This window comes from Hyalella azteca, unplaced genomic scaffold (genome assembly GCF_000764305.2).
Source record: "Hyalella azteca isolate HAZT.00-mixed unplaced genomic scaffold, Hazt_2.0.2 contig7025, whole genome shotgun sequence".
In the NCBI taxonomy this organism is placed as follows: domain Eukaryota; kingdom Metazoa; phylum Arthropoda; class Malacostraca; order Amphipoda; family Hyalellidae; genus Hyalella; species Hyalella azteca.
The window spans coordinates 287,347-309,613 of NW_025937161.1; the positions used below are offsets into that span (position 1 = coordinate 287,347).

Below are 22,267 nucleotides of genomic sequence, written 5' to 3' on the forward strand. Positions count from 1 at the left end.
TAGAATAAAACGATTGACGTGCGCTTCAACCAACATCAATCTGCTGGCCTACTTTCTATATTTTGATCAAAACCTACCTCATATCAGAAAGGGGGTCAGTGCATACTCATTAGTTTGCTAGTGTTTTTTTATGAGCTGCTGTGTTGATTTTGGTGGCAAGTAATGCGTTAAATCTGCTCGGAAGTCAATCTTCTCGGTGTCACTCATCGGTCCCCAAATGTTAAATCTTAAATTGCTACGCAGGATCTACCGATCTCAGTTAAACTGAGTTAAACTCTTTGGGTTGATCTGACTCCAAAAGAACATTGATGTAATAATTAGTTAGTAGTCTAGGATACAAAACTGATTTATAATAACTATTTCTATTATTTCACTCAAATCTTCAAGCACCTCAAAAGTTGACTATCAAATTTATTCCTGTTGCTTTCAATGTTAAATTTTTGCCATCAGATTCACAAATTTGCCATTGTATAAATCTATATCGAATCAAAAGAAGAGCTACTGGCGGTAAACTAGCTTAGAAAACGAATGGAACTCGAAAATTTAGAGCTCATAAAGCAATTCATGAACTACCGAAAAATCTGACATAAAGTAGATCATATAATTTCTAAAATTACAAACAAATTAAATTTTTCACAATGGTCGCGACTACTGATTTGGCCTTCTTTTCCTTAAAAAATATGTGAATCTTTCGAATAATCAATTTCATCGATCAAACTTTCTAACACTAACCATCAAGCCTCGCTTTAAGCGTCAAACGGGTTCCTACACGGTCACTCACGTTGGGTGAATTTTGGTGAATCGATTGACTCAAGCTTTTGATCATGCCGCTTGATCGTTTAGTGGCTCTTTAAAAATTTTTCATTCTTCCTACCATAGTGGCCTGCTATTAAATCTTTATTTATAACATTTTATGCAGATCTAATCAGAATTGAAGGCCTTTTCACAACACTTCTATTTAACTTCACTTCTTGTTGTTTGTCTGTCTGTCTGCTACAAATCTTATCATCGATTTTTAACACACTTCTACCCATAGTTGAATTGAATATTAATTCAACTATGCTTCTACCTATCCAATCGATCTGAAATTTTGCATACTTGCATAAAGTCGGAGACAATGCATAAATCAATTGGCAGAATGAATAATTTTGAAATTTTAATTTATTTTATGTATTAAAATATTAAAAAAATTATTTTTGTTGATATTCGAAATTAAAATTAGAAATTCATTGTACATGTTTTACATTGGATACACAGGATTTTTTAGAAGTGTTGTCTTTAAAAAGTAATTTTTAAACGTAAGTATATTATTAAATCTTCATTTGCTCAAAAGTTGCGTTGTATTTTTTTAAACTTGAACAAAATCACGCAAAAAATTACGCTGTGGTGCTTACTTCCTCTGCGCGATACTTATTGCTAATAATTTGCAATATTTTGAACTTCATGCTTATTTTATCTGCATTGAAGGACTTTATAGCAAGCTGTTCGGTTGCACCAAAGTTGTCTTTTTCATTTGAGTCAGCTGGCGATATCGCTGAGGAGTTCGAAGAAGTGTAGATTTTGTGAACATTGTGGTGACCACAACCGTTGACTAGTGGAAACTGAGAAAAGGGCCAAAGGGGCCAAAATTACAGATGAACTTGGGTGTCGCAAGGTCTTCTGCGATGGCTCTATCAGCGGCCAAAAATGCTCGTATCCTACAATTTGGTGAGTTAATTTTATTTATACTGGTCATAGTTTGCCATAAATCAACACAGTGACATCTGCAAGACTGCAACTGTCTGCAAATTATTGGTCAACTCGGCACTCGTTATGAACCTCAGGACCTGACCCTCAGACCCTGAACTGGCTGAACCTGCAACTGCAAGGTTGCAATATTAACTTTAAGCCAAAATTCTGAGTTGAAATTGTAAATTTTTAATTTGATAAAATGCAAATAATTTCTCTTAACTTGTAAAAGTATGTGGTTTTTTAAAGAAAAATACTAGGTGATTTACCGTGATTATGAAAAATATTAATACTAAATATTATGCAAATTAATTTACAGACTTGAGAGTGGAACTGTAAGAATTTTATTCAAGGTATGTTCTCTATTGGAAAACATACATTGAAGTTTTGAACATTATAGACCTATCTCAAGTAACATGTCTATAAAATACATTAAAATGTTAAAACCTAAAACTAACTACAGTATTTTTTTTGTTAAAGATAAGCTATTTTTTTTACTATTAATTTTTTACAGTGGATTAATTTGTAATCTTTCATTTGGTTGAAATGAACATAATTGTTCTATATAGCTATCTATATGTACGCACCAATGCTGGCAATGCAGATATATTATATTATAAATGCTTATCAGTTATCAATTTATCATTAAACTAAAATGGGTGCTTGACTTGCCAAATATTCTTCATAAATGTTATTTAAGGTAACCTTTAATTATTAAATGACATTGAATTAACATATTTATTCCTTTCTCAGACTCATATTAACCTTTAGTACAATATACGTTTAAAAACTACTTTTTAAAGACAACACTTCCAAAGAATCCAGTATCTCCAATCTTACAGATGTACAATGAATTTTTCATCTAATTTTCGAAAAAAAAAAAATACTTTTTCAATTTTTAAATACCGTACCACCTATATATAATTTTTTTTTAATATATAAATTTTTTCAAAATTATTTATTCTGTAAATTGATTCATGCATTGCCTCTGACTTCACACAAGTGTGCAAAATTTCAGATCAATTAGACAGGTAAAAGTGTGTCAAATATCAGTTATAAGATTTGCAGCTGACAATATTATTTTTTCAATTTTTTTAACATTGAAAAAAAATTTTTTTTTCAATTTCTAAAATCATTTATTTGACATTTGATTCATGCATTGTCTCCAACTTTACACAAGTGGGCAAAATTTCAGATCGATAGGATAAGTAGAAGAGTATTAAATTTTGATTACAAGATTTGTAGCAGACAGACAGACAGACAAACAAGAAGTGAAGTTAAAGAGAAGTGTTGTAAAAACAAGAATAGACATCAGTCACATCACAAAATTAGTTACCCCCTAAAGCCCCTATTTTTGGTTATTTGCTCAACCTGTATTACTACTGTGCAAATGTTTGAACTTCAATCTTACCTCACCTTATTTAAAAAAATCCTAAATTTTTTCAATAGAAATGAGTAATTCCTAATGCAAAGACCATATGTATGTTGGCTTAATTTAAGTTTACATTGAGATTTTTAATATAAGGACCGTTTGTATTTATTTCCCATTAAACAAGATTTTTTTATGCCACAGCGCTGATGATCAGCAGAACTGCAGGGACACATACTAGGTTAATAAATAGGATTCTAAATGGCCCTTGCAAAGGTTCTTATACTTTTAAATTGGTGTTTGGACCTCAAAGCAACATTTTTTATTTTTATATTAATAGAAAACCAATAGGAATTATTTTTAAAGCATATGGAAACCTGGAAATGATATTAATTTAAATGGACACTAATTTAATTAATATTTACAGGTTTACCATTGAATGGAGTGGGAGCCATCTATTCTGCTGGAAACCACATCCTGAACAATTGCCTGTATTCATCTGATGTCAAATTCATCAAAACTGTTGATCCAGCACAACTTAAACGTGGAAGAGGGGGCCGCAGCTCATTTTCTGGAAATGTTTGCACCATATTTGGTGCTACAGGATTCATGGGAAGATATGTGGCCAACCGGTTTGGCAAAACTGGGACTCAGGTTGGCAAAAATTACGATAATCAATTGCATAAATATATATTTATTTCATATGTTTAGGAGTGTCCTGTAAAATTGTACTTCTTGTGTAGTTATATGAGCTGCATGAAATAATTATTTATTTTTTCTGTATTATTCATTAGTAATAAATTCTTCCCCTTGATTTTTTGTGTTGCAGCTTGTGATCCCTTACCGCGGGGATTATTATGACGCTCGCCACTTGAAGCTTGTTGGTGACTTGGGGCAGGTTGTGTTCTGCCATTACCACTTGTGTGATGAAGAAGTCATTGCCAAAGCCATGAAATATTCCAACATTGTTGTAAATTTAGTGTCCAGGGATTGGCCTACTAAAAACTTCACTCTCCATCAAGTGAGTATTATGCTGTAGTTTCTCAACAGTTACAACAATCTGTTGTAACTGTTGTTAATTGTTTTCTGTTGTTGTTAATTGTTTTCTGATTCTTGCCAAAATGTCAAATGGATCTGTGACTGTTAAAGTGACTCCTGAATGCTCTAAATTTGGTTATATTTTAATTTTCATGAAAATAAATATTATTATTATGTTTGTGCAAGAATTATAGCAACAATAATTTATTGTTCAGGTTCATGTAGAAGGTGCTGCTCGACTTGCTCGGATTGCCAAGAAGGTTGGAGTGGAGCGCTTCATCCACGTGTCTGCTCTCAACTCTGATAGGAACCATGAGGTGAAAATCTAGATGATCCAGAGATAACAAACCCGTAACTTTCTGTTGAGTATGGAGCTATTATTTTATTACCACGTTTTTCTTATTTTTGCTTTGTGTCTGTCTGTCTGTCATCAAAAATTCAAAACTTCATTTAGCGCACTTCTGAAGATCCTAGAAACATAAAATTTGGTATGCATTCTTGTGCTGCCTAACAATTCAAGATTTGATTGTCAGAAGTAATAAGTTAAAATTTTTTTCAATTAAAAAAACTAAAAATTCACGTTTGGGAATCGAGTTTTTTGTTGAACATCCAGAGTTGTCAACCCTGGAAAATGATTTGAATTGCTAAAATTGCTAAACTAATAAATAAATATAAAAACCATTTTTGAAAACCACATTCTTCTGGTAGTTACAAAGCTTAAAAAAATATAACTCGGTACTCACTGCAGTGAGTGACAGAGAGCGCATTTTCTCGTTGACAAAAACTTGAGGTCACGGACGGACAGACGGACGGACAGACAGACGGACATGGCGAGCACAATAGTTCATTTTTTCCATAAATGAGAAAATGCGCTAACAATGGAATAAAACAAATAAATACTTAAAAAAAACTTTTTAAAAAACCACGTTTTTCTTGTGGACTAAAAAGTAGAAAATAAATTGTGGCTCGCCCCAAAAAACGTGTGTCGGGCAGATTTATGATTAAAGCGAAAAGCACACAACACACGAATTTTGGAAATTTGATAGTGAACGTACAGCCCGACCCACGTTTTTTGGGGCGAGCCACAATTTATTTTCTACTTTTTAGTCCACAAGAAAAACGTGGTTTTTTAAAAAGTTTTTTTTAAGTATTTTATTTTCTACTTTTTAGTCCACAAGAAAAACGTGGTTTTTTAAAAAGTTTTTTTTAAGTATTTTATTTTCTCCTTTTTAGTCCGTTGCTACACATGAAAAACGTTGTTGCAAGCCAATTTACTTGACTTGACGTACGTATCGATGATACGCAGCGTAAGCGCCTGCTCGTCTATAACGGCAGCGCCAGCACGTCATACAATGTATATACTATTTATATATACTTTACTCAATTAAGCTAATTTAGGTCTCTAATAGCTTGTTTTTATGATTGTATCTGAAATTGTTAGGCGAAAATAGCTGCATGCCGAATTTCAGATCTCTAGAGCAATCAGAAGTGGGCTAATTTTCGTTCTCAATGTTAACAACAAACAAACAAACAAACAAACAAACGCGAAGCTAAGCTAAGAAAAACGTTTTAAAAAACTTTTGAAAACCACGTTTTCTTAACGGACAAATAAAGAAACATTAAATTTTTCAGCGAGTTGTCCAAAATTTTATTCTTGACCTAAAATGAAGTCTAAAGTTTATTTTTTTCAAATCTTATGCTGAGAAAACACAAAAAACGTTGGGCGGGCTTTAAGACACATCCATTACCCAAGTTCTATTCATAATACTTAATCTGTAGCTCCTCATAATATATGATATTTAGATCTTCACAGTGCCCGCCCCACGTTTTTTGTGTTTTCTCAGCATAAGATTTGAAAAAAATAAACTTTAGACTTCATTTTATGTCAAGAATAAAATTTAGGACAAGTCACTGAATAGTTAATGTTTCTTTTTTTTTGTAAACGTAGTTTTTACAATTTTTTTTACTTGTTTTTAGTTTTGTAATCAACTGAAAAACGTGGTTTTGAAAAAGGTTTTTTATATTTATTTTTTATTATATACCTATATTATTAGCATGTCAACATAACGTGCTCTGTCTACATTTCTTTTTTTAAATTACTCCGATTTTAGCTCGTTTTACTAGGGTAGTAATAATAATTGTATCCTGCATCCTCATTGAATTTCAATTTTTCATCTTTTTTATTTTCAACAATAATTGTATGATCATCAATTTTTAATTCACTGGAATTCATCTCCTAAGTAGGAACTCCTTGAAATCATAAATATATAATTTTATTTATGGATTCAGTCTATATTCTGGTCTCTTGAATTGTTGTTAACTCTGTTTATTTTGCATCATCTTTTGTATTACGTATATGATGCAATGTTTATAGCAATTTTCTAATTGCTGATTATGATCTTGTTTCAGGGCACCATAATCAGCGGTGGATCCCCTTTCTTGGCCGCCAAGGGTGAGGGCGAGAAAGCTGTGCTGGCCGAGTTCCCTGAGGCGATCATCATCCGTCCGAGTGATGTCTATGGCTCTGAGGATCGCTTCCTCAGGTTAGCTCATCTACCTAACTTCCTCCTCTTCCAACTTAGCTATTAATTATTATTATTACTTGACTCCTCTTCCAACGACCAGTTTTATAATTTGTTCTAAAAATTATAAGTATGAGATCGAATGTTCAAGCTCTATCTTGATCGGTTGTGGACCAAACTACGGTGCACCTGGAGCAATATTTCTCAAGAGACAAGCATGCACTTTCCTTTCATTCAGTAATTTTTGAGATGATTGCCTCAGGTACTACGCCCACTTGTGGCGCTCCGACGCCCGGAGCTTGTCCGTGCCTAAAGCTGGACGCGGCATCTTCAAGCAGCCTGTGTATGTGGGAGACGTGGCTCAGGGCATCGTCAACGCCGCCCTCAAAGACCTCGGTGCCGAGGGACAGATCTACCAGGCTGTCGGGTGAGGAATTATGACCAATGTTACTGCAGGTTCTTTGTTTCAACACTATTTTCGATTGCAATGGGCAATAATTTCCCACGTTTAATGTATGTTATAATTAACGATTTTAAATGAGGATATCGAAACTGTTCATACTCTGCTGTCAATTGAAAAGTGATGTGTTATATTAGCTAGATTGTCTGCTATTGGACTTGAGGCCTTTGCCCCCTATTCTCATCATCCAGGTTCTAAACACATAATTACTGTGATGGTTGTGACCGCTCTTAGATCATAATTTTGATAAAATTCATACGCTGCAAATAAAGAAGAAATTTTTATCTCTGGTTAAAAAAGTTTTTTTACGTATCTCACTGATTAATACTATGTTGCACATTTTTAAAACGAGATTCTCATGTGAGCTGCGAGGTTAGATGCTCGTGAAGTTTGGTTGCAGATCGCGCTTTTAAGTTCATTGCTGAAATGATTGGCCTGATTTGTGTTGCAGACCGCGACGCTACGAGTTGCGCGAGTTGGTGGAGTGGTTCCTGCGTGTGTTGCGTCGGGGCCCCGGCCTGGAAACCTGCACCACCATCAGAGACATCAAGTTTTATCCCATGCCTTTTATCAAAGCTAAAATGAACGAATTCCTCCCTTCTTTCCCCATCAATTTTCAGACTAAAGAAAAACTTGAACGAGTAAGTCCAAAAATGGGAGTGAGTTTGTGTTGCAACAGAATATATGCCTACTTTTTGGAAAACAATTGAATTTGAACGGCATCTGAACCTGTGCTTTGACGGAAATTTTTGTAATTTTCCGAAAATATCTGGGCATAGGTTCCAATTTCGTGGTTCTAAACACTTGTATCTCACATTTTCCCCTTAACATTACTGGTATTAGGTCTGTTCTGTTTTGGTCGGAATATTTAGGAAGCCAAGTGTGGCACAATTCTTAACAATTTTCTTAACATTTTTTCAGTATAAAATTTAAAATTTCCGTGCAAAATACTATTTGCATGATTCTGATGTTCCTAACCGTTGTGCAGGAGACTGTAACTGACATAGTGTCGCCGAAGCTGCCCACGCTCGAGGACCTCGGTGTAATTCCTATCAAGATGGAGGAGCGGATAGAGTGGGAGCTGCGGCCCTACAGGGCTTTCGAATCCTATGAAGAAGAGATCGGGGACTTCCCTATTCCTCATCCACCCAAGTACATTGAAGCTTAACTCAAGTGAAAACTTCGAGGAATTATGTTATGGTTCAGTTTGGCGCAGGTAACAGCTGCTGCCTAATCAAGAAAATTGTCTGCGTGGATCATTCTTGGGGAATATTTTCACTTTCCCTTAATTTTATTAGAGTTATTATAATGCCTCACAATAAAATGTACCGTTCCGTTCCCACTTGAATCGACTGATATTCTTTTGCTTAGAGATTAAAACTTGAAAATGCACCATTGTCGGCTTATGCAAAATTGATTTCATTTGTTTATATGCACGAAAGTCTAACTTGAAGAAGCATCTTTCAAGCTTATTTAACGTCTTTCAAGCCTAGAACTTCCTTTTGTATTCTATTCATTATGGTATCCGATCGCTCGTTCATATAGATTCTTATCGCAAGCTGAGCAGGAATGGCAACACAGTCTTATTTTCATTTAATTGGCAGTCGAGCAATATTTGGGACGCTATTCTTTATTTATAAGAGCAAATGTTCTTTATGTAAATAAATATTAACCTTATTTATTTTCGGATGATTCTATGTCCTTATTGTCAATTAAATTGGGAGTATTCACATTACCGTAACAGATGTAATAATATATTTTAGTGTTGAGGTCGCTCTATTTTAATTTATGATTATCGTTCTAGAGCTAAATTTCTACAGTCGAAGGGGTAGTAAATGCACAATTTTATTAAGACTTACACTAGAAGTTGAAAAAATGCAATATCTGGAAGCATTGATAGAGAATTAAGTAAACAGATGAAACGTGAAGATAATTAACAACATAAAAATAATAAATTGATAAATAATTTCAACGAGAACAAAGTCGCTCATTAGGAGCATGATCACTTGCAAGGGACAAGTTTACTACTTGACAACGTAATCTCGAAGTTATTGCCCAGCCATTTAAAAACTAAAGCTTCGTTTGCAGAGAATACCGTAGAAATAACAAGTACCTATGTAGACACATTTAAATAACAAGCACAAAAAAACTTTAAAAATCTGGCAACAAGTTGAGCGTAAAGCTTAGCGATTCTAGCAAAAGCACGTCGATCGGTGAATTTATATAATCAAAATCAGGCTGTTTGACACCCGTGTGTACGTGTAAAATCCTTAGATTTTTATCGTCAACATTTGAATAATTAAATTTTTTCGATCGATCGTTCTAGGCGTAAATATGAGCCAGTTCTGAAAAAATAGTCGATTCAAGAATGAGCTCCAAGCTTTTACAAATTGAGTCATATACAGTTTATATATAGATATATATTAAGGGTCATTAATTATTGCTTCGTACAACACTAAAAATATCTGCCAACATGAGCGTATGCGTTCAATGATAATGGAATAAATAGCCTAGCATACAATAAACTTCTACAATTTGGAAAACAATTAAATAAATAAACAATTTGTAAAACAAATGGCCCACACAATGAACATCGTTCCAGTGGAAGGCAGCCTGAGATGAGCATTGATGCATTGAACGTCAAGTTGTAAGCGACACGAGAAAATATTCGCTATGCAACGTCACGCACTCGCATCACCAAGCTGAGGTATAATATTATCAAGATAAATTATAATCTTACTTCGTAAGCAACTTCAAGCAATATTCTTTGCATTTACAACTTCGCAACGAGTCACCGAAATAATATCGTTCGTAGTAGAAGCTTCAACGTACGCATGCAATACAATAATGACTTATAATGACAACAATAAGAATTAATAAATCTAGTAACAGGTTGCGTGAGGATAATTTTTGACGAGCAACCTCGTCATAGACTCGATCGATGGTAAAGATGAGTTAATACATGGCCTGAAAGGCTGAAAGGTTATTTTATGTAACAACGCAAGTTAGTTACAATTTACAAATTAGAAAAATTAACGTATTTAAAAATATTGTTACATGATTTTAAAATATTGTTACATGATATTCTAATATTTTATGAACTCTGGGCTTAATTTGAAATGTTTTTTGAATGTGATACTGCACAAGGACCTGATTTTCTAGAAATGTAAACACAAATGAATGTTAACATAAATTTTGAGCTCTCAGTAAAAATTGAGTAATAAGGTCAAAAGCGTGCGATATTTTTCCAGTTCCACTCGAGCTTCATGGCGACTCGCGAATGTTCAGTAGCGACGAAAGCAGCCTTTGAACCATTGCCTGGAACTAAATTTTATGAAGGAGGGAACAGCGAGTTGCTCGTCTGCCTCTTAATCTTGTCCTTTTCGCGTTTTCTCTGCTGACGCTTCTTGTCCTAGAGGGATGAAGAAAAGTAATGAATGTATTTATTTAAGTTGAAATATTTGTCATACGAATAGAAAGTCAAGCAGGCAATGACAACGTTTGTTCTTCCTCGTTCTAAATAGTGGAGTGTGCAATTCTGATAAATTATACTAGACAAAAAAATTAGTGCTTCTATTCATTTTAAAACGTTAATATCTCCATTCTGGAGACATTTCAAGCAATTTTAAACAGACTAAACGTTAGTCCTCTTATTAAGATTCTATGAAGCAATAACTTTCTGTGCTTTAAACTAACTTAAATTTCTCAGTTTCTTCTAACATGCGGAAAAGTCCATCTTACTTGCTCTTTCTTGTATTGCAGAAAAGTTTCCTCGTCCGGAAAATCTTTCCGGTATTTTTTCTCAGCTCTCTGCCTCGGCTCCCCCCGCTTGTTGAGGGCAGGGTTCGGGGGCTGGTAATTCGAGTCGTCCTCTGGAAACAACCTTTCATCCATGCCGTGCGCCTGAAGTTCAGAAGTATTTAGCAAATATTTGGTATTGAGAGTCGATAGTCTTATAATTACACTGAGTTTGAGAATGAATAAGAGCATGCAACTCTGTGTATAGTTTATTTGACACGCATGTTAACTGTAGTAATTATCAACTAATTCGTCCAACACAGAAGTCACGTGAGGAAAGTCATTAGAGTGTATTTCACGTTTCTTATAATTAGCAAAAACCCAAATCTTTGAGTCATTAAATATTTAATAGTAACACTAATTAATTAGTTATACAGTTATACTCATAAGGCTTTTTGTCAATATAAATAAAACAATATACGTTATTCAGAAAGTACATAATAATTATGGTTTCGTAGTTCAGAACTGACATCATCGTGGTGCGAGCCGTGACTACTGGGAGAGCAGTCGTCGGAGTCGAGACCAGCAGCTTCTCCAGACGCCGCTCCGTAACAGCCCAATGGTGATTTTAGGTACGGGTCATACTGCAGAACAGGGAACTTCATCAAGCTATGAACATTGAAAATAATGTTATTACAGTCAAAAAGAAAACATTAACAGGAAAGTCAAGCTAGTAAAAGATCATATTTGTACTTTGTAGCAATGTAATAAATTAATTATTTTGCATAACAAGTTTCCATGTGTAACCAACGAATTTATAAAGCCTCTTCTCAACAAAGCAGAGTAGCCTAATTTCGGTCGAAACTAAATTTTGCAGTCATCAGAGATTTCGATTCGAGATCTCACCGTCTTTGCGTCTTCTTTAGAAGAAACAGCCAAAGTTTCAGTGGAAAAGTTCGTTTTAGAACCCATATTGTAGCTAGTCTGCCTAGTCATGTTTTGTGACGCATTTAAAATTTAAATTATACCTCTACAAGGCCTCTAATTGCTCTCAATCTATGAGCTTTTTTGAAATGGAAGCTTGGCAAAGCAGATGACATTTTTGCGAACGAGACACAATTCAGGACGAATTTTCCTCGATCCATTAAAAATGCAGCACGTTCAGCATTTAATCGATGCGTCATTCAGCGCAATTGTGTAGGTATCCAGGTAACAGGTTCGCTGACCTTCACTTCAAAACGTACCCTAAATCTGCAGTTCATCATTCATTAAAATAATATGGAAATTGATTTCTGTTTCAAGTTCTTCAAACACTTTGATTAATTTTTAAAACTAGTCACTTTTGAAGGATCATGCTTGCACCTGATGTAAAATAGACCGGTAATTTAATTGAACGATAATGTAGTACTGTCGGGTAACACGGCTTTACCCGCGGCTGACAACAGCACTGTGTCTGTGACTGTGAGGATATGGTAACAAAATAGCAGCGCCTGGCATCAATGCGACGTGTTTGTGACATGGCCGATCGAAGATTAAACGAACACGCGTTGTCGTTTCATCATGGAATAATTTTATTCCTTTAACAATTACCATCAAATTTCAGTATATCACTTCAAAATAGCATTAAGATATTATTTTAGCATTATGATGAATGAATGAATATAGTGATTGATTCTACCGCATTTGTTCAATTCGTACCGCACGCCCTCTTGTGGCGACCACCGAAACTCATTCAGACGACGAAAGTGAAGCTGGAATGATATTATTGAATATATTATTGATAATCATCAACGATCATTCCTCAACGTCTGAATTTAACTTGAGTGATTCAGAAAAAAACTCAGAAACGTGATGCTACTTCACCTGTTCTCATTTTTCTCTGTGTTGTATGTATAAATTACAGTCTAAATTAAAGACGTCGATCGGTGTAATCATATTTGTTATAGTGATTAGTGATATAGAATATTTTTTATTTTCTTTGATTCATTTCAGAAAAATTTACAAATTTACTCTTTTCAATGACTGATGTGTATTAATTATACGAATACTTCCGGACGCGATTTGTTTACCAAAGATCCATATCGGCTTGCGAAATTCATTTTCATAATAAAATAAACATCGGGAATTAAATTTAAAAAAATGAACAATGTCCCGAGCCCAGAATGTTGATTACAAACCCATTTGCCTGGTTTCTCTGTATGAATGAATTAAATATACTTACATCAAACGACTGTTCGTCAATTGTAGGGTTGATGCCCCTAAAATCTTCCAGGGTGGAGCGAGAACTTGAAGAAGATGCTGCATATGCTCCTAAGTCCGAATGAAAAGGAGATGTGGATTGACTTGGATATGCGTGCCCCTGATATGTGCTGCCCATGCCTTGTGCTGGGTCATAATAACCTGAATCTTGGTATTGAATATCTTGATATAAATGATTGTTTTCCATTTGATTGTTTCGGTCTGGGTGACTCATTTTGAAGGTAAAGAAATGTCCAGACTCTGGAAATAGCTCTGATCTAATATGTCGAAGTAATAAGCGAGTAAAAGTTGTACAGAGCGATCAATTTTCAATAGAGCACCCGTCGCTGACGAGAAATTCGAGTTAGTTTCAATAGAGCGCACGTCGCTGCAACTGAAGTTGTCATCTTCGATGGCCATCCTTTTATATCAGAAACCTTGACGAGTTTGCTCATAGAACGAAGGTCTACTGCCACGTCTCCTTCGGAACAGGGTCGTCTAAATTTCTATACTCGTTCAAAGAGGGAACGGAAGTCGTTTGAAGTGCTACAGTGCTGCCCGTGGCTCAGCGTTGAACTGGATTCGGTTTCTAAGGCAAGATTCATAATGGGCATGGCATTGTGATCATAATTTCAGCTTTTATTATTATTTTTAGGTGAGTTTAAGTACAGATTAATAGCTAAACTCGTTTCGTTCAGTTTTGGGAGGTCAGCTGTGAGGCCCCGCCTCAGCGATGGAGGGAGAGCGCTGCCATTCTCTCCAGTTGCCATGTCCGGGCCGCGGTACAGCCATTCTCTCCTGTTGCCATGTCCGGGCCGCGGTACGGCCATTCTCTCCTGTTGCCATGTCCGGGCCGCGGTACGGCCATTTTCTCCTGTTGCCATGTCCGGGCCGCGTTACGGCCATTTTCTCCTGTTGCCATGTCCGGGCCGTTCTATCTAAATGAGCATTTCATTCTATCGTTTAAATTATCAAAAATTGTATTGTAAAGATTCAATTTTACCTTCTGACTTTTTTTATTTACTGGCTACAACCATCGACAAAGAAAATCTAAATCATATTGCAATATGATTAAATTGGGTGATTTTTCAATATGATTGAAATTCAGTTTGGAATTAAATTTGAATTGCGAAAATCGCAATTGAAATTTGTCACACCGATAACTTATTAGCATGAATAAATATTGAAATGTACTGTTTATTCTTTATTATGTCCGGGATCATCCATGATCATTAGCGATTTGGAATGAAAGACGCATCATTGGCGTAAGATAGACGATCATTGAGTGACTCAGAGCATTTATCATTCCTTGAACCATCGAAATTCCAGGCAGCAAAGTTCATTTGGAAACTTGCGAGCTATTCAAGATGCTGATGCGTTTGAGTTCAACATATCGAATGAATTATGAAGAATTATTAAACCGATTTGATGGCATCCGATTCTTTCTAGCGAGGCTCATGCGAATTTGTATGGAAACCTTTACATTAATGGTAGGCAACAGCAACGTTAAAAGCATGTTGTCGTCTCTTGATGCGAACAGTTTCTGTGTTGAACAGGTCACAACAGCGGTAACAGTACGTAAGTTGTGCCTTTATTGGAGCAGTCTCTCTGTTGAACAGGTCACAACAGCGGTAACAGTATGTACGTTGTGCCTTTATGGAAACAGTCTCTCTGTTGAACAGGTCACAACAGCGGTAACAGTACGTAAGTTGTGCCTTCATGGGAACAGTCTCTCTGTTGAACAGGTCACAACAGCGGTAACAGTACGTAAGTTGTGCCTTTATGGGAACAGTCTCTCTGTTGAACAGGTCGCAACAGCAGCAACAGCATAGCGTTGGGTCTGAATTTGTTTGTATCATGAACCGTACGTGCTCAGGCTAGAAAACCGCCTCTATTGCCAAATTGTTCACCTGTCTACTCGAAAAATGTGTTATCATTCGATAAATTTATAGTTTTTAATATTTCACAATTAATTGAAAATTGTGTCGCTTCCCATTGCGCTCTTCTTAAGGTTAGAGAAAATATTATAAAGATCGCATCAAAATAAATTTAATGAGGTATTTCGTTATAATACTTTGCTAGTGAAAGCTGCTTGACGAGATAATCAAAACATTCCATTAATAAAAAATATAATTAAAATTAAACATTATGTAATTGAAATACCATTGATTTGTTCAAATGTCATGTGAGGGCAAAAAGGAATGATATTGAAAAATAAAAAGCTTGGGCGGTGTTGCATGTTATGGCGTGGTCTGGGAAGATCTTCTCAAAAATCTCGTTTTATTAGTGCAAGTTCTTTCAAAACTCATTCACATGAAAAATGGCATTTCATCTACATATTAATAATTTGATAATTCATTACTTAAATGGCTTCAGTTCTGTATATCAGTTGCAACAAGTATGCTAAAACTTATTCCTTTAAATGCATCGCCTTCCCTGCATAAGTTCAACACAGTTTAATGACGTCATAAAGTCGAGCAAAGTATAGCAGGAACTGACATGGTGCAATTCGCCGTTTATTCGAAACCTGTTCGTTTGTTGCCAGGGTGACGAAGTCGTAGTTCGCTCGAGAGTTGCTAGGCACGTGAACGCTTCCCGTGCGAGGTAAAGTGATGCAAGACCGCCCGCCTCCACGCCAAATAATGCGACGTATCACTCAACAAGTTATCGTGTAGTTCATTCAAGTGCACAAGCACGAAAAGTTTAGTTACCGGTTAGTTGGTAATAAAGTATTAGTAGAATAGTCATATTATTGTTTAAGGGAATAAATCAACGGGTTGTAAATGAAATTTCAAGATACAAATGTATTAACGCTAAATCTTAAAATGCTAAAACCTGTTGTGCACATTTCTGTTATGTTAAATAGAGGCAAAACACCTTCCAAAAAATAATAATACATTTATTATTTTATGGTATTTATTCCAATAAATAATTCGTATGAGATTTAGTTGCAAAATTAAAAGGCAAAGAGCCTATCCAAACTGGTTCCATACAAGTTAACAGTTAATTAAACCTCACTCAAGCTACTCAGACCAGATCTCACTCTAGCCACTCACACCAGATCTCATTCAAGCCACTCAGACCAGATCTCGCTCTAGCCACTCAGACCAGATCTCATTCAAGCCACTCAGACCAGATCTCACTCTAGCCACTCAGACCAGATCTCACTCTAGCCACTCAGACCAGATCTCATTCTAGCCACTCAGACCAGATCTCACTCTATCCTCCCTATGCCCTTATAGGGAATGAAAAGCTTGCTAGTTACGAGTTACTGGAATAATGATACGCTCGATTTATTAACTACGTTTTTTGCGATCAAGAGTTAGGGTCCTGAAAATAAACTGTAAATTTATTGTCGATAAACTGTACTGTTTGACACAACATCCATTGCGATGATAATAGAGAGCAATTACCGACTCGTGTGAAGTGAAAAGTCATGTATGAAAATATTAATAGCAAATTTAGAATTATAGATTCACATTTACAGGGATGAGACAAACGAAACTAGTGACTGGACAAATCGGAAACAAATGCGGCTCGGTAGAATGTCCAATGTCTGATCTGAATTGTCATTTTTTTCAATCACGCAAACAAAATCGTTTCAACGAAAGCATAGCGGTTTGAAAAAGTGCATCGGTGTTAGATTTGGAGCATATATGTAATACTTTAATATAATATACTGTAGAACTGCAATAGCCAATGGGTTTGGAAAATGTATTAACCACTTTTACAAATATAAGATTTGAATTAGAATTCATCAAGAAAACTTTGCATTTATCCGGTAATAGCTTTGGACGTATGAATATTAATCACAATAATATAGCAATCCTCCCCATAAAACTAAAAAAAATGTTCCTACGTATCTCCCCTGAGTAATGCAACTATGAGAGACAGTCTACACTTAGGAAAGCATTGTGTGTATCTTCTATCTAGGCTACTTCCGTTATATTTAAATTTTATGCTATTTCCAGACGTCTTGCAAACGCACACTTTACTGCTTCTCCTTCTTTTCTGGCGGGGGTGTCTGGGGGAGCGTAGCGTGGTGGGCCAATATGGTCATGTGTGCTTGGGCGAGTTGCTGCTGGGCCTGGTGAACAGCGGCCGTGGGGCCCACGGGCTGTAAAGGGCCTCCCACAGCAGCAGGGAGGTCGTCAGCGAGGGGGCCAGGGAACCGGTTAGGATTGATCACGTGTCCGAACTGGTTATGAACAGGTGCTATGTTCTGCGGGTTAAACAGCTGTTGCTGATGGTTAGTTTGTTGCTGCAGGGGTTGTTGCTGGGGGTGGTGGAAAAGCTGCATCTGGAAGTGATTCAGAGGCTGGTTTTGTTGATGTTCTGGAGGATGGTTGAATTGTTGTTGGGATTGCTGGTGCTGCGGTTGCTGGAAATGATGTTGGGTCTGCTGGAAGTGCTGAGGCTGCTGTTGCTGAGCTGGTCTGTGAGGGTCGTTGTGCTGGAGGAGGTTCACGTTGCTGTCGCTGCGAGGTTTGAGTTGCTGGTGCAGTTGCCTGATGGCTGCATTGATTGGCTCCTCAGGCAGGATGCCCGAGATGAAGGCGGGGGCTTGGGTGGCAGGGGCTGGCGAGTTGAACGAAACCTTCTGCAAGGAAACCGTGGAAACACGACGATGAAAGCACGACGAGATCGGCAACCCAGAAATATCAGGATAAAAATGTAAAAAAATTGGAGAACAATCAGCTCATGATAATTTTTTTTTAAATAAATGCACGTTTCATCGATCTGCAATGTCACGCAGTTCTTGTTCCAACATATGCAAGTTGTTCTGCATAAGCTCAGGGCGCTAAAATTCTTATTCATTCCGAAGCCAGTCTGCGACAACTATTGTTCACCAAAACTGAAACAAGCTAGGGTAAGATCTTAATTCAAAGTTGAGTTTAGGATAAACCGAGCTTAATTTGCCTTTTTGACTTGAATTAAATCCCACGCCCATAAGTACATGTATTAAATAAGTACGTACGAGTTACTTAATATATTTGAGGGATGTTAAGGAAAATTCATGTCAGATAATCTTACAGGCAAAATATTTGTGCGACTGTAGAAATGCTCCCAAGCAGCGACTCAATAGAATTCATTTTGTTTTTTTCTCTCAACCCGTTCAAGATTTTCTCATAGGAATCATTTGGACAACGCAACATTAATTAATATTGCATTGGATTAAACATCAGGAATATTCAGAGAAAAAGACTAAGTTGGTATGAGGTGCTAAGCATGGCGAGCGCACCTTGTGTCGGTAGCGCAATCTATCAATAAATTTCGCGCTGAATTAAACAGCAGGAATATTTCAACTAAACAGCAGGAAAATTTCAATTAAACAGCATGAATAGCCACAGCAAAGTACACAGTAATGTATATAGTGTTGAACAAGGCAAGCTCCCACCTTGTGGACGCTGGTGTCCGGCGCGGCGGCCGCCTTGGCCTGCAGGGCAGCGAACTGCTGCAGGAACTGCTGGGTGGCCGCTATCACGTTCTGGTCCTGGGGCAGGTGTGACTGTTGCAAACTCTGAAACATTACTTCCATGAGAACAAATATAAAAAAAATTGAACATCGAAATAGTGAATAATTAGAAACATTCCAGCAAAATTTGAACATTGAAATATTGAACAATTTGAAACATTCAAAGAAAATTTGAAGATTGAAATATTGAACAATTTGAAACATTCAAACAAAATTTGAACATTGAAATATTGAACAATTTGAAACATTCAAAGAAAATTTGAAGATTGAAATATTGAAAAATTTGAAACATTCAAATAAAATTTGAACATTGAAATATTGAACAATTTGAAACATTCAAACAAAATTTGAACATTGAAATATTGAAAAATTTGAAACATTCAAACAAAATTTGAACATTGAAATATTGAAGAATTTGAAACATTCAAACAAAATTTGAACATTGAAATATTGCACAATTTGAAACATTTAAACAAAATTTGAATGTTTCCCCTCATTCTCGATCATTGATATCAAAACGGGAATGACTTTTCGGACGATGGAAAAAATTGAGATTAATGCATTAACAATTTTTTTACATTGTCGCTCGAAGGTAAACAAAGCAGAAGCCTTGAAGATTGATTTTGACGAGATTCTTGAAGAATTTGTTAGAATCGTTTTTGGAAACTGAGATTTCGCAAGATCTAGTGACTAAAATGAAAATTAGTGTAACAGATAGACTTAAAAAATTGAGACTGGAAATAGATCATTGCCATTCTTGACTTAGAAACTGGGACTAATGCCACCTTCTAGTCAATTAAATGATGCAATAAAGGATTAACCCATACGTCGCGCCTTGAACTTGACAAAAAATCGCATACGTTTAAAGAAAGCGTGGATTCCCACTGCATCATTCAAATCGAATAATTTCTCTCTGACTTTGTGACGCTATAATAAGCAATAATAAGGTAGGGCAACACGAGCCACCAACTCCCGTAGGCAGGGTTGTTAGGTGCGGGCAGGGTTAAGCATTCACTAGGATTGCACCACGGTAGGAGCAGGTTATTTTAGCTTTCAATTAATATTTTTGTCTGCACTTCTAGTGGCGGCCATCAGGCATGACCACAAAAATATCAAATCAAGAATTTTTGGAATAAGTTCGCGTATTTTTCAGATTCAAACGTCCAAGCAAGAGTCAAATTAACTCCGTAGGTAAATAATTTTCTATTTGTTCATTTTATTTTTACGACCAAACACTGGAAACGAATCTTATTTATTAAAAATTAGGCTCAATCTAAACTGAATGTACTAAATCCGAAATGATTTCAAATCAACGAAACTTTTAACATTGGAACCGGTTTAAAATAATGCATAAAGCTATGTACCTGCAAGTGGTGATGCTGACCGAAGGTAACCCCCACCACACACGCCAATACCTGAAAAATTAAGGTTCTTTCAATATATGCAAATGTTGACCATGAGAAAAATAATGAGAAGGAAAGAGATTTTCACTAAATAATGGCAGTGTTTAGAGTCCTGTTTCTTCTTGAAGGCAAGTTTTACACGAGGTAGGTAAACAAATATCCTAAATGTAAAGAAAAACAACTGGGCGGGGCTTTACCAGTGTAAATGTGCTAGTAATGTAATTGCATAAAAAGGTTGTTATTTGAATTGATTACATCTTGAATATTCACGAAAGGATAAATATAGTTCCTCTTGGTCCCTTCTGTTTGCCATCGTCTTGTACCTCGTCTTCATTATAAGACTAATTGTATATCACAACACCTGTGGTGACAGTCACGGTCACCGGTCATGAAATCATTGTTTGAAATTTCAGTCCCTTGCGACAATGCGGCACTGTAGCACCAAGACGTTGCTTAACTTTGTTTTCAAGGCGGCAAAACATTCAGAAGCGCCTCAGATAATGCTTTAAATTTTAAGGTATATCGGGACGGTATTCACGATTCATATAATGATCAATATGATTATACCTACATAGATTGCTTAAGGAATACTGCTTTATAGCGCATTTTCTCATTTATGGAAAAAATGCACTATTGTGCTCGCCATGTCCGTCCGTCCGTCTGTCTGTCTGTCTGTCCGTCTGTCCGTCCGTCTGTCCGTGACCTCAAGTTTTCGTCGACGAGAAAATGCGCTCTCTGTCACTCACTGCAGTGAGTACTGAGTTATATTTTTTTATGATGTATGTCTGACGACTTCAACGGAACAATATAGAATCCTGCAGCTCATTAGGCGGTCCTCATTCACAGATCATTAGAAAATTTTTTGTTGTTAATAAAATAAATTTTAATGCAGCCTGTGACAAAATTTATTGACAACATTCTATACTGCGTATTCATTGGAAATAAACTAGAATGTTAAGCTGTAATTAAATTTGTTTTGTAATTAATTTTTTATTTGTTTTATGTTTTAAATTTGTTTGTTTAAAGCAGTTTTTATCCCAACAAATCAAATGCAAGCGTTTATTGGAGCTTGTAGGTGCAGCTCAGCATTTCCGCTTCACTGAAGCATCAATAGTTTTTTGTGGCCTTGCAGCGCTAACAATCGAAGCGCTTGCAGATGCATAATGAAATATTGCCTGAGTTCATTCACACATCTTGAAGTGAACTTGAATGTGAGCTTAAAAGGAGGTTAGCGGAAATTCTTTCGAGCCAACATGTGAGCATCGGGTTCGCTATGCAAGAAACTCTCAAACCCGCGTAACTGAGCTAAGAAATTTAGCCCACTTATTAGCCATAAAAAAATATAACTTAGTACTCACTGCAGTGAATGATAGAGAACGCATTTTCTCATCCGTCCGTGAAGTCACTGACAGACGGACGGACGGACGGAAATGACGAGCACAATAGCTCTTTTTCCATAAATGAGAAAATGCGCTAAAAACGGGGAACATAGATTTATTACATCGGCAGAATTATTGCTGATAATCGAAAGCCGTGACTAGTTTAGGGTATGGAAAAGCTTGGACCGTTCCAAGTCATTCATAAGTTTATGTTTACCGTTTATACTAATAATGTTTAACAGCAAGCAAAGACTATGTTAAATTAGTACTATACGAAGATACTTGAACCTTCTGATTGGGGAAATTTACGTAGACAAAACATGAACAACCGAATAGTGTAATTAATTTAACAAAATGGGAATGCAGATGAATGGAGGTAAGTGGTTGAAAATGTGACTAAAAATAATATTTCACAGATATCTGACTTACGTTCATCACTATTATGATAGCCATGACTGTTTACTTTGTCGGCACTCACGACACTGACGAAACATAGCGACGAGGCTGCTGATATATAAACGTGACCACGGCCCCCCCTCCCCGGGGACCGCCCCTCCCCTTCACGCACCCTCAGATGGTTTTGTTTTGGGGGATAGTTACAGGTATCTTTTGGGGGGATAGTTACAGGTATCTTTTGCAGGGAATGTTACAGGTATCTTTTGGGAGGATAGTTACAGGTATCTTTTGGGAGGATAGTTACAGGTATCTTTTGGGGGGATAGTTACAGGTATCTTTTGGGGGGATAGTTACAGGTATCTTTTGGGGGGAATGTTACAGGTATCTTTTCGGCTACACTGAATTATGTTTTAAAAAGTTCGAAAATGAATGCCAATGGTGGTTAACTCAACAAAAAATTTCGTGACATTAATAATTTTACTATTTGTTATCACGAGGAAAAATTATTATTACTTATCAA

The 22,267-nt window shown here is 36.3% G+C and overlaps 3 protein-coding genes across 3 annotated transcripts; 1 reads left to right on the forward strand and 2 right to left on the reverse strand.

Moving 5' to 3' along the window:
• Window positions 1-1,543: 1,543 nt before the first annotated feature.
• On the forward strand, window positions 1,544-8,764 carry LOC108672638 (NADH dehydrogenase [ubiquinone] 1 alpha subcomplex subunit 9, mitochondrial). The gene is made up of 8 exons (XM_018160349.2): window positions 1,544-1,707; window positions 3,525-3,751; window positions 3,927-4,118; window positions 4,351-4,452; window positions 6,545-6,678; window positions 6,920-7,084; window positions 7,569-7,758; window positions 8,106-8,764. Exons 1-8 carry the CDS (start codon window positions 1,635-1,637, stop codon window positions 8,283-8,285), a joined length of 1,263 nt encoding a protein of 420 aa, XP_018015838.1. The 5' UTR covers window positions 1,544-1,634; the 3' UTR covers window positions 8,286-8,764.
• A 1,436-nt stretch (window positions 8,765-10,200) lies between these two features.
• Window positions 10,201-12,295, reverse strand: LOC108672625. The gene is made up of 4 exons (XM_018160326.2): window positions 11,762-12,295; window positions 11,386-11,499; window positions 10,859-11,020; window positions 10,201-10,529 (listed from the first exon to the last, which is right to left on the reverse strand). The coding sequence occupies exons 1-4, from the start codon at window positions 11,849-11,851 to the stop codon at window positions 10,449-10,451; spliced, it is 447 nt and encodes a 148-aa protein (XP_018015815.1). The 5' UTR covers window positions 11,852-12,295; the 3' UTR covers window positions 10,201-10,448.
• Window positions 12,296-16,385: 4,090 nt separating this feature from the next.
• Window positions 16,386-21,832, reverse strand: LOC108672639 (activating signal cointegrator 1 complex subunit 2 homolog). Its single transcript, XM_018160350.2, has 4 exons — window positions 21,781-21,832; window positions 19,934-19,984; window positions 18,492-18,614; window positions 16,386-17,693 (listed from the first exon to the last, which is right to left on the reverse strand). Exons 1-4 carry the CDS (start codon window positions 21,802-21,804, stop codon window positions 17,085-17,087), a joined length of 807 nt encoding a protein of 268 aa, XP_018015839.1. The 5' UTR covers window positions 21,805-21,832; the 3' UTR covers window positions 16,386-17,084.
• Window positions 21,833-22,267: the final 435 nt, after the last annotated feature.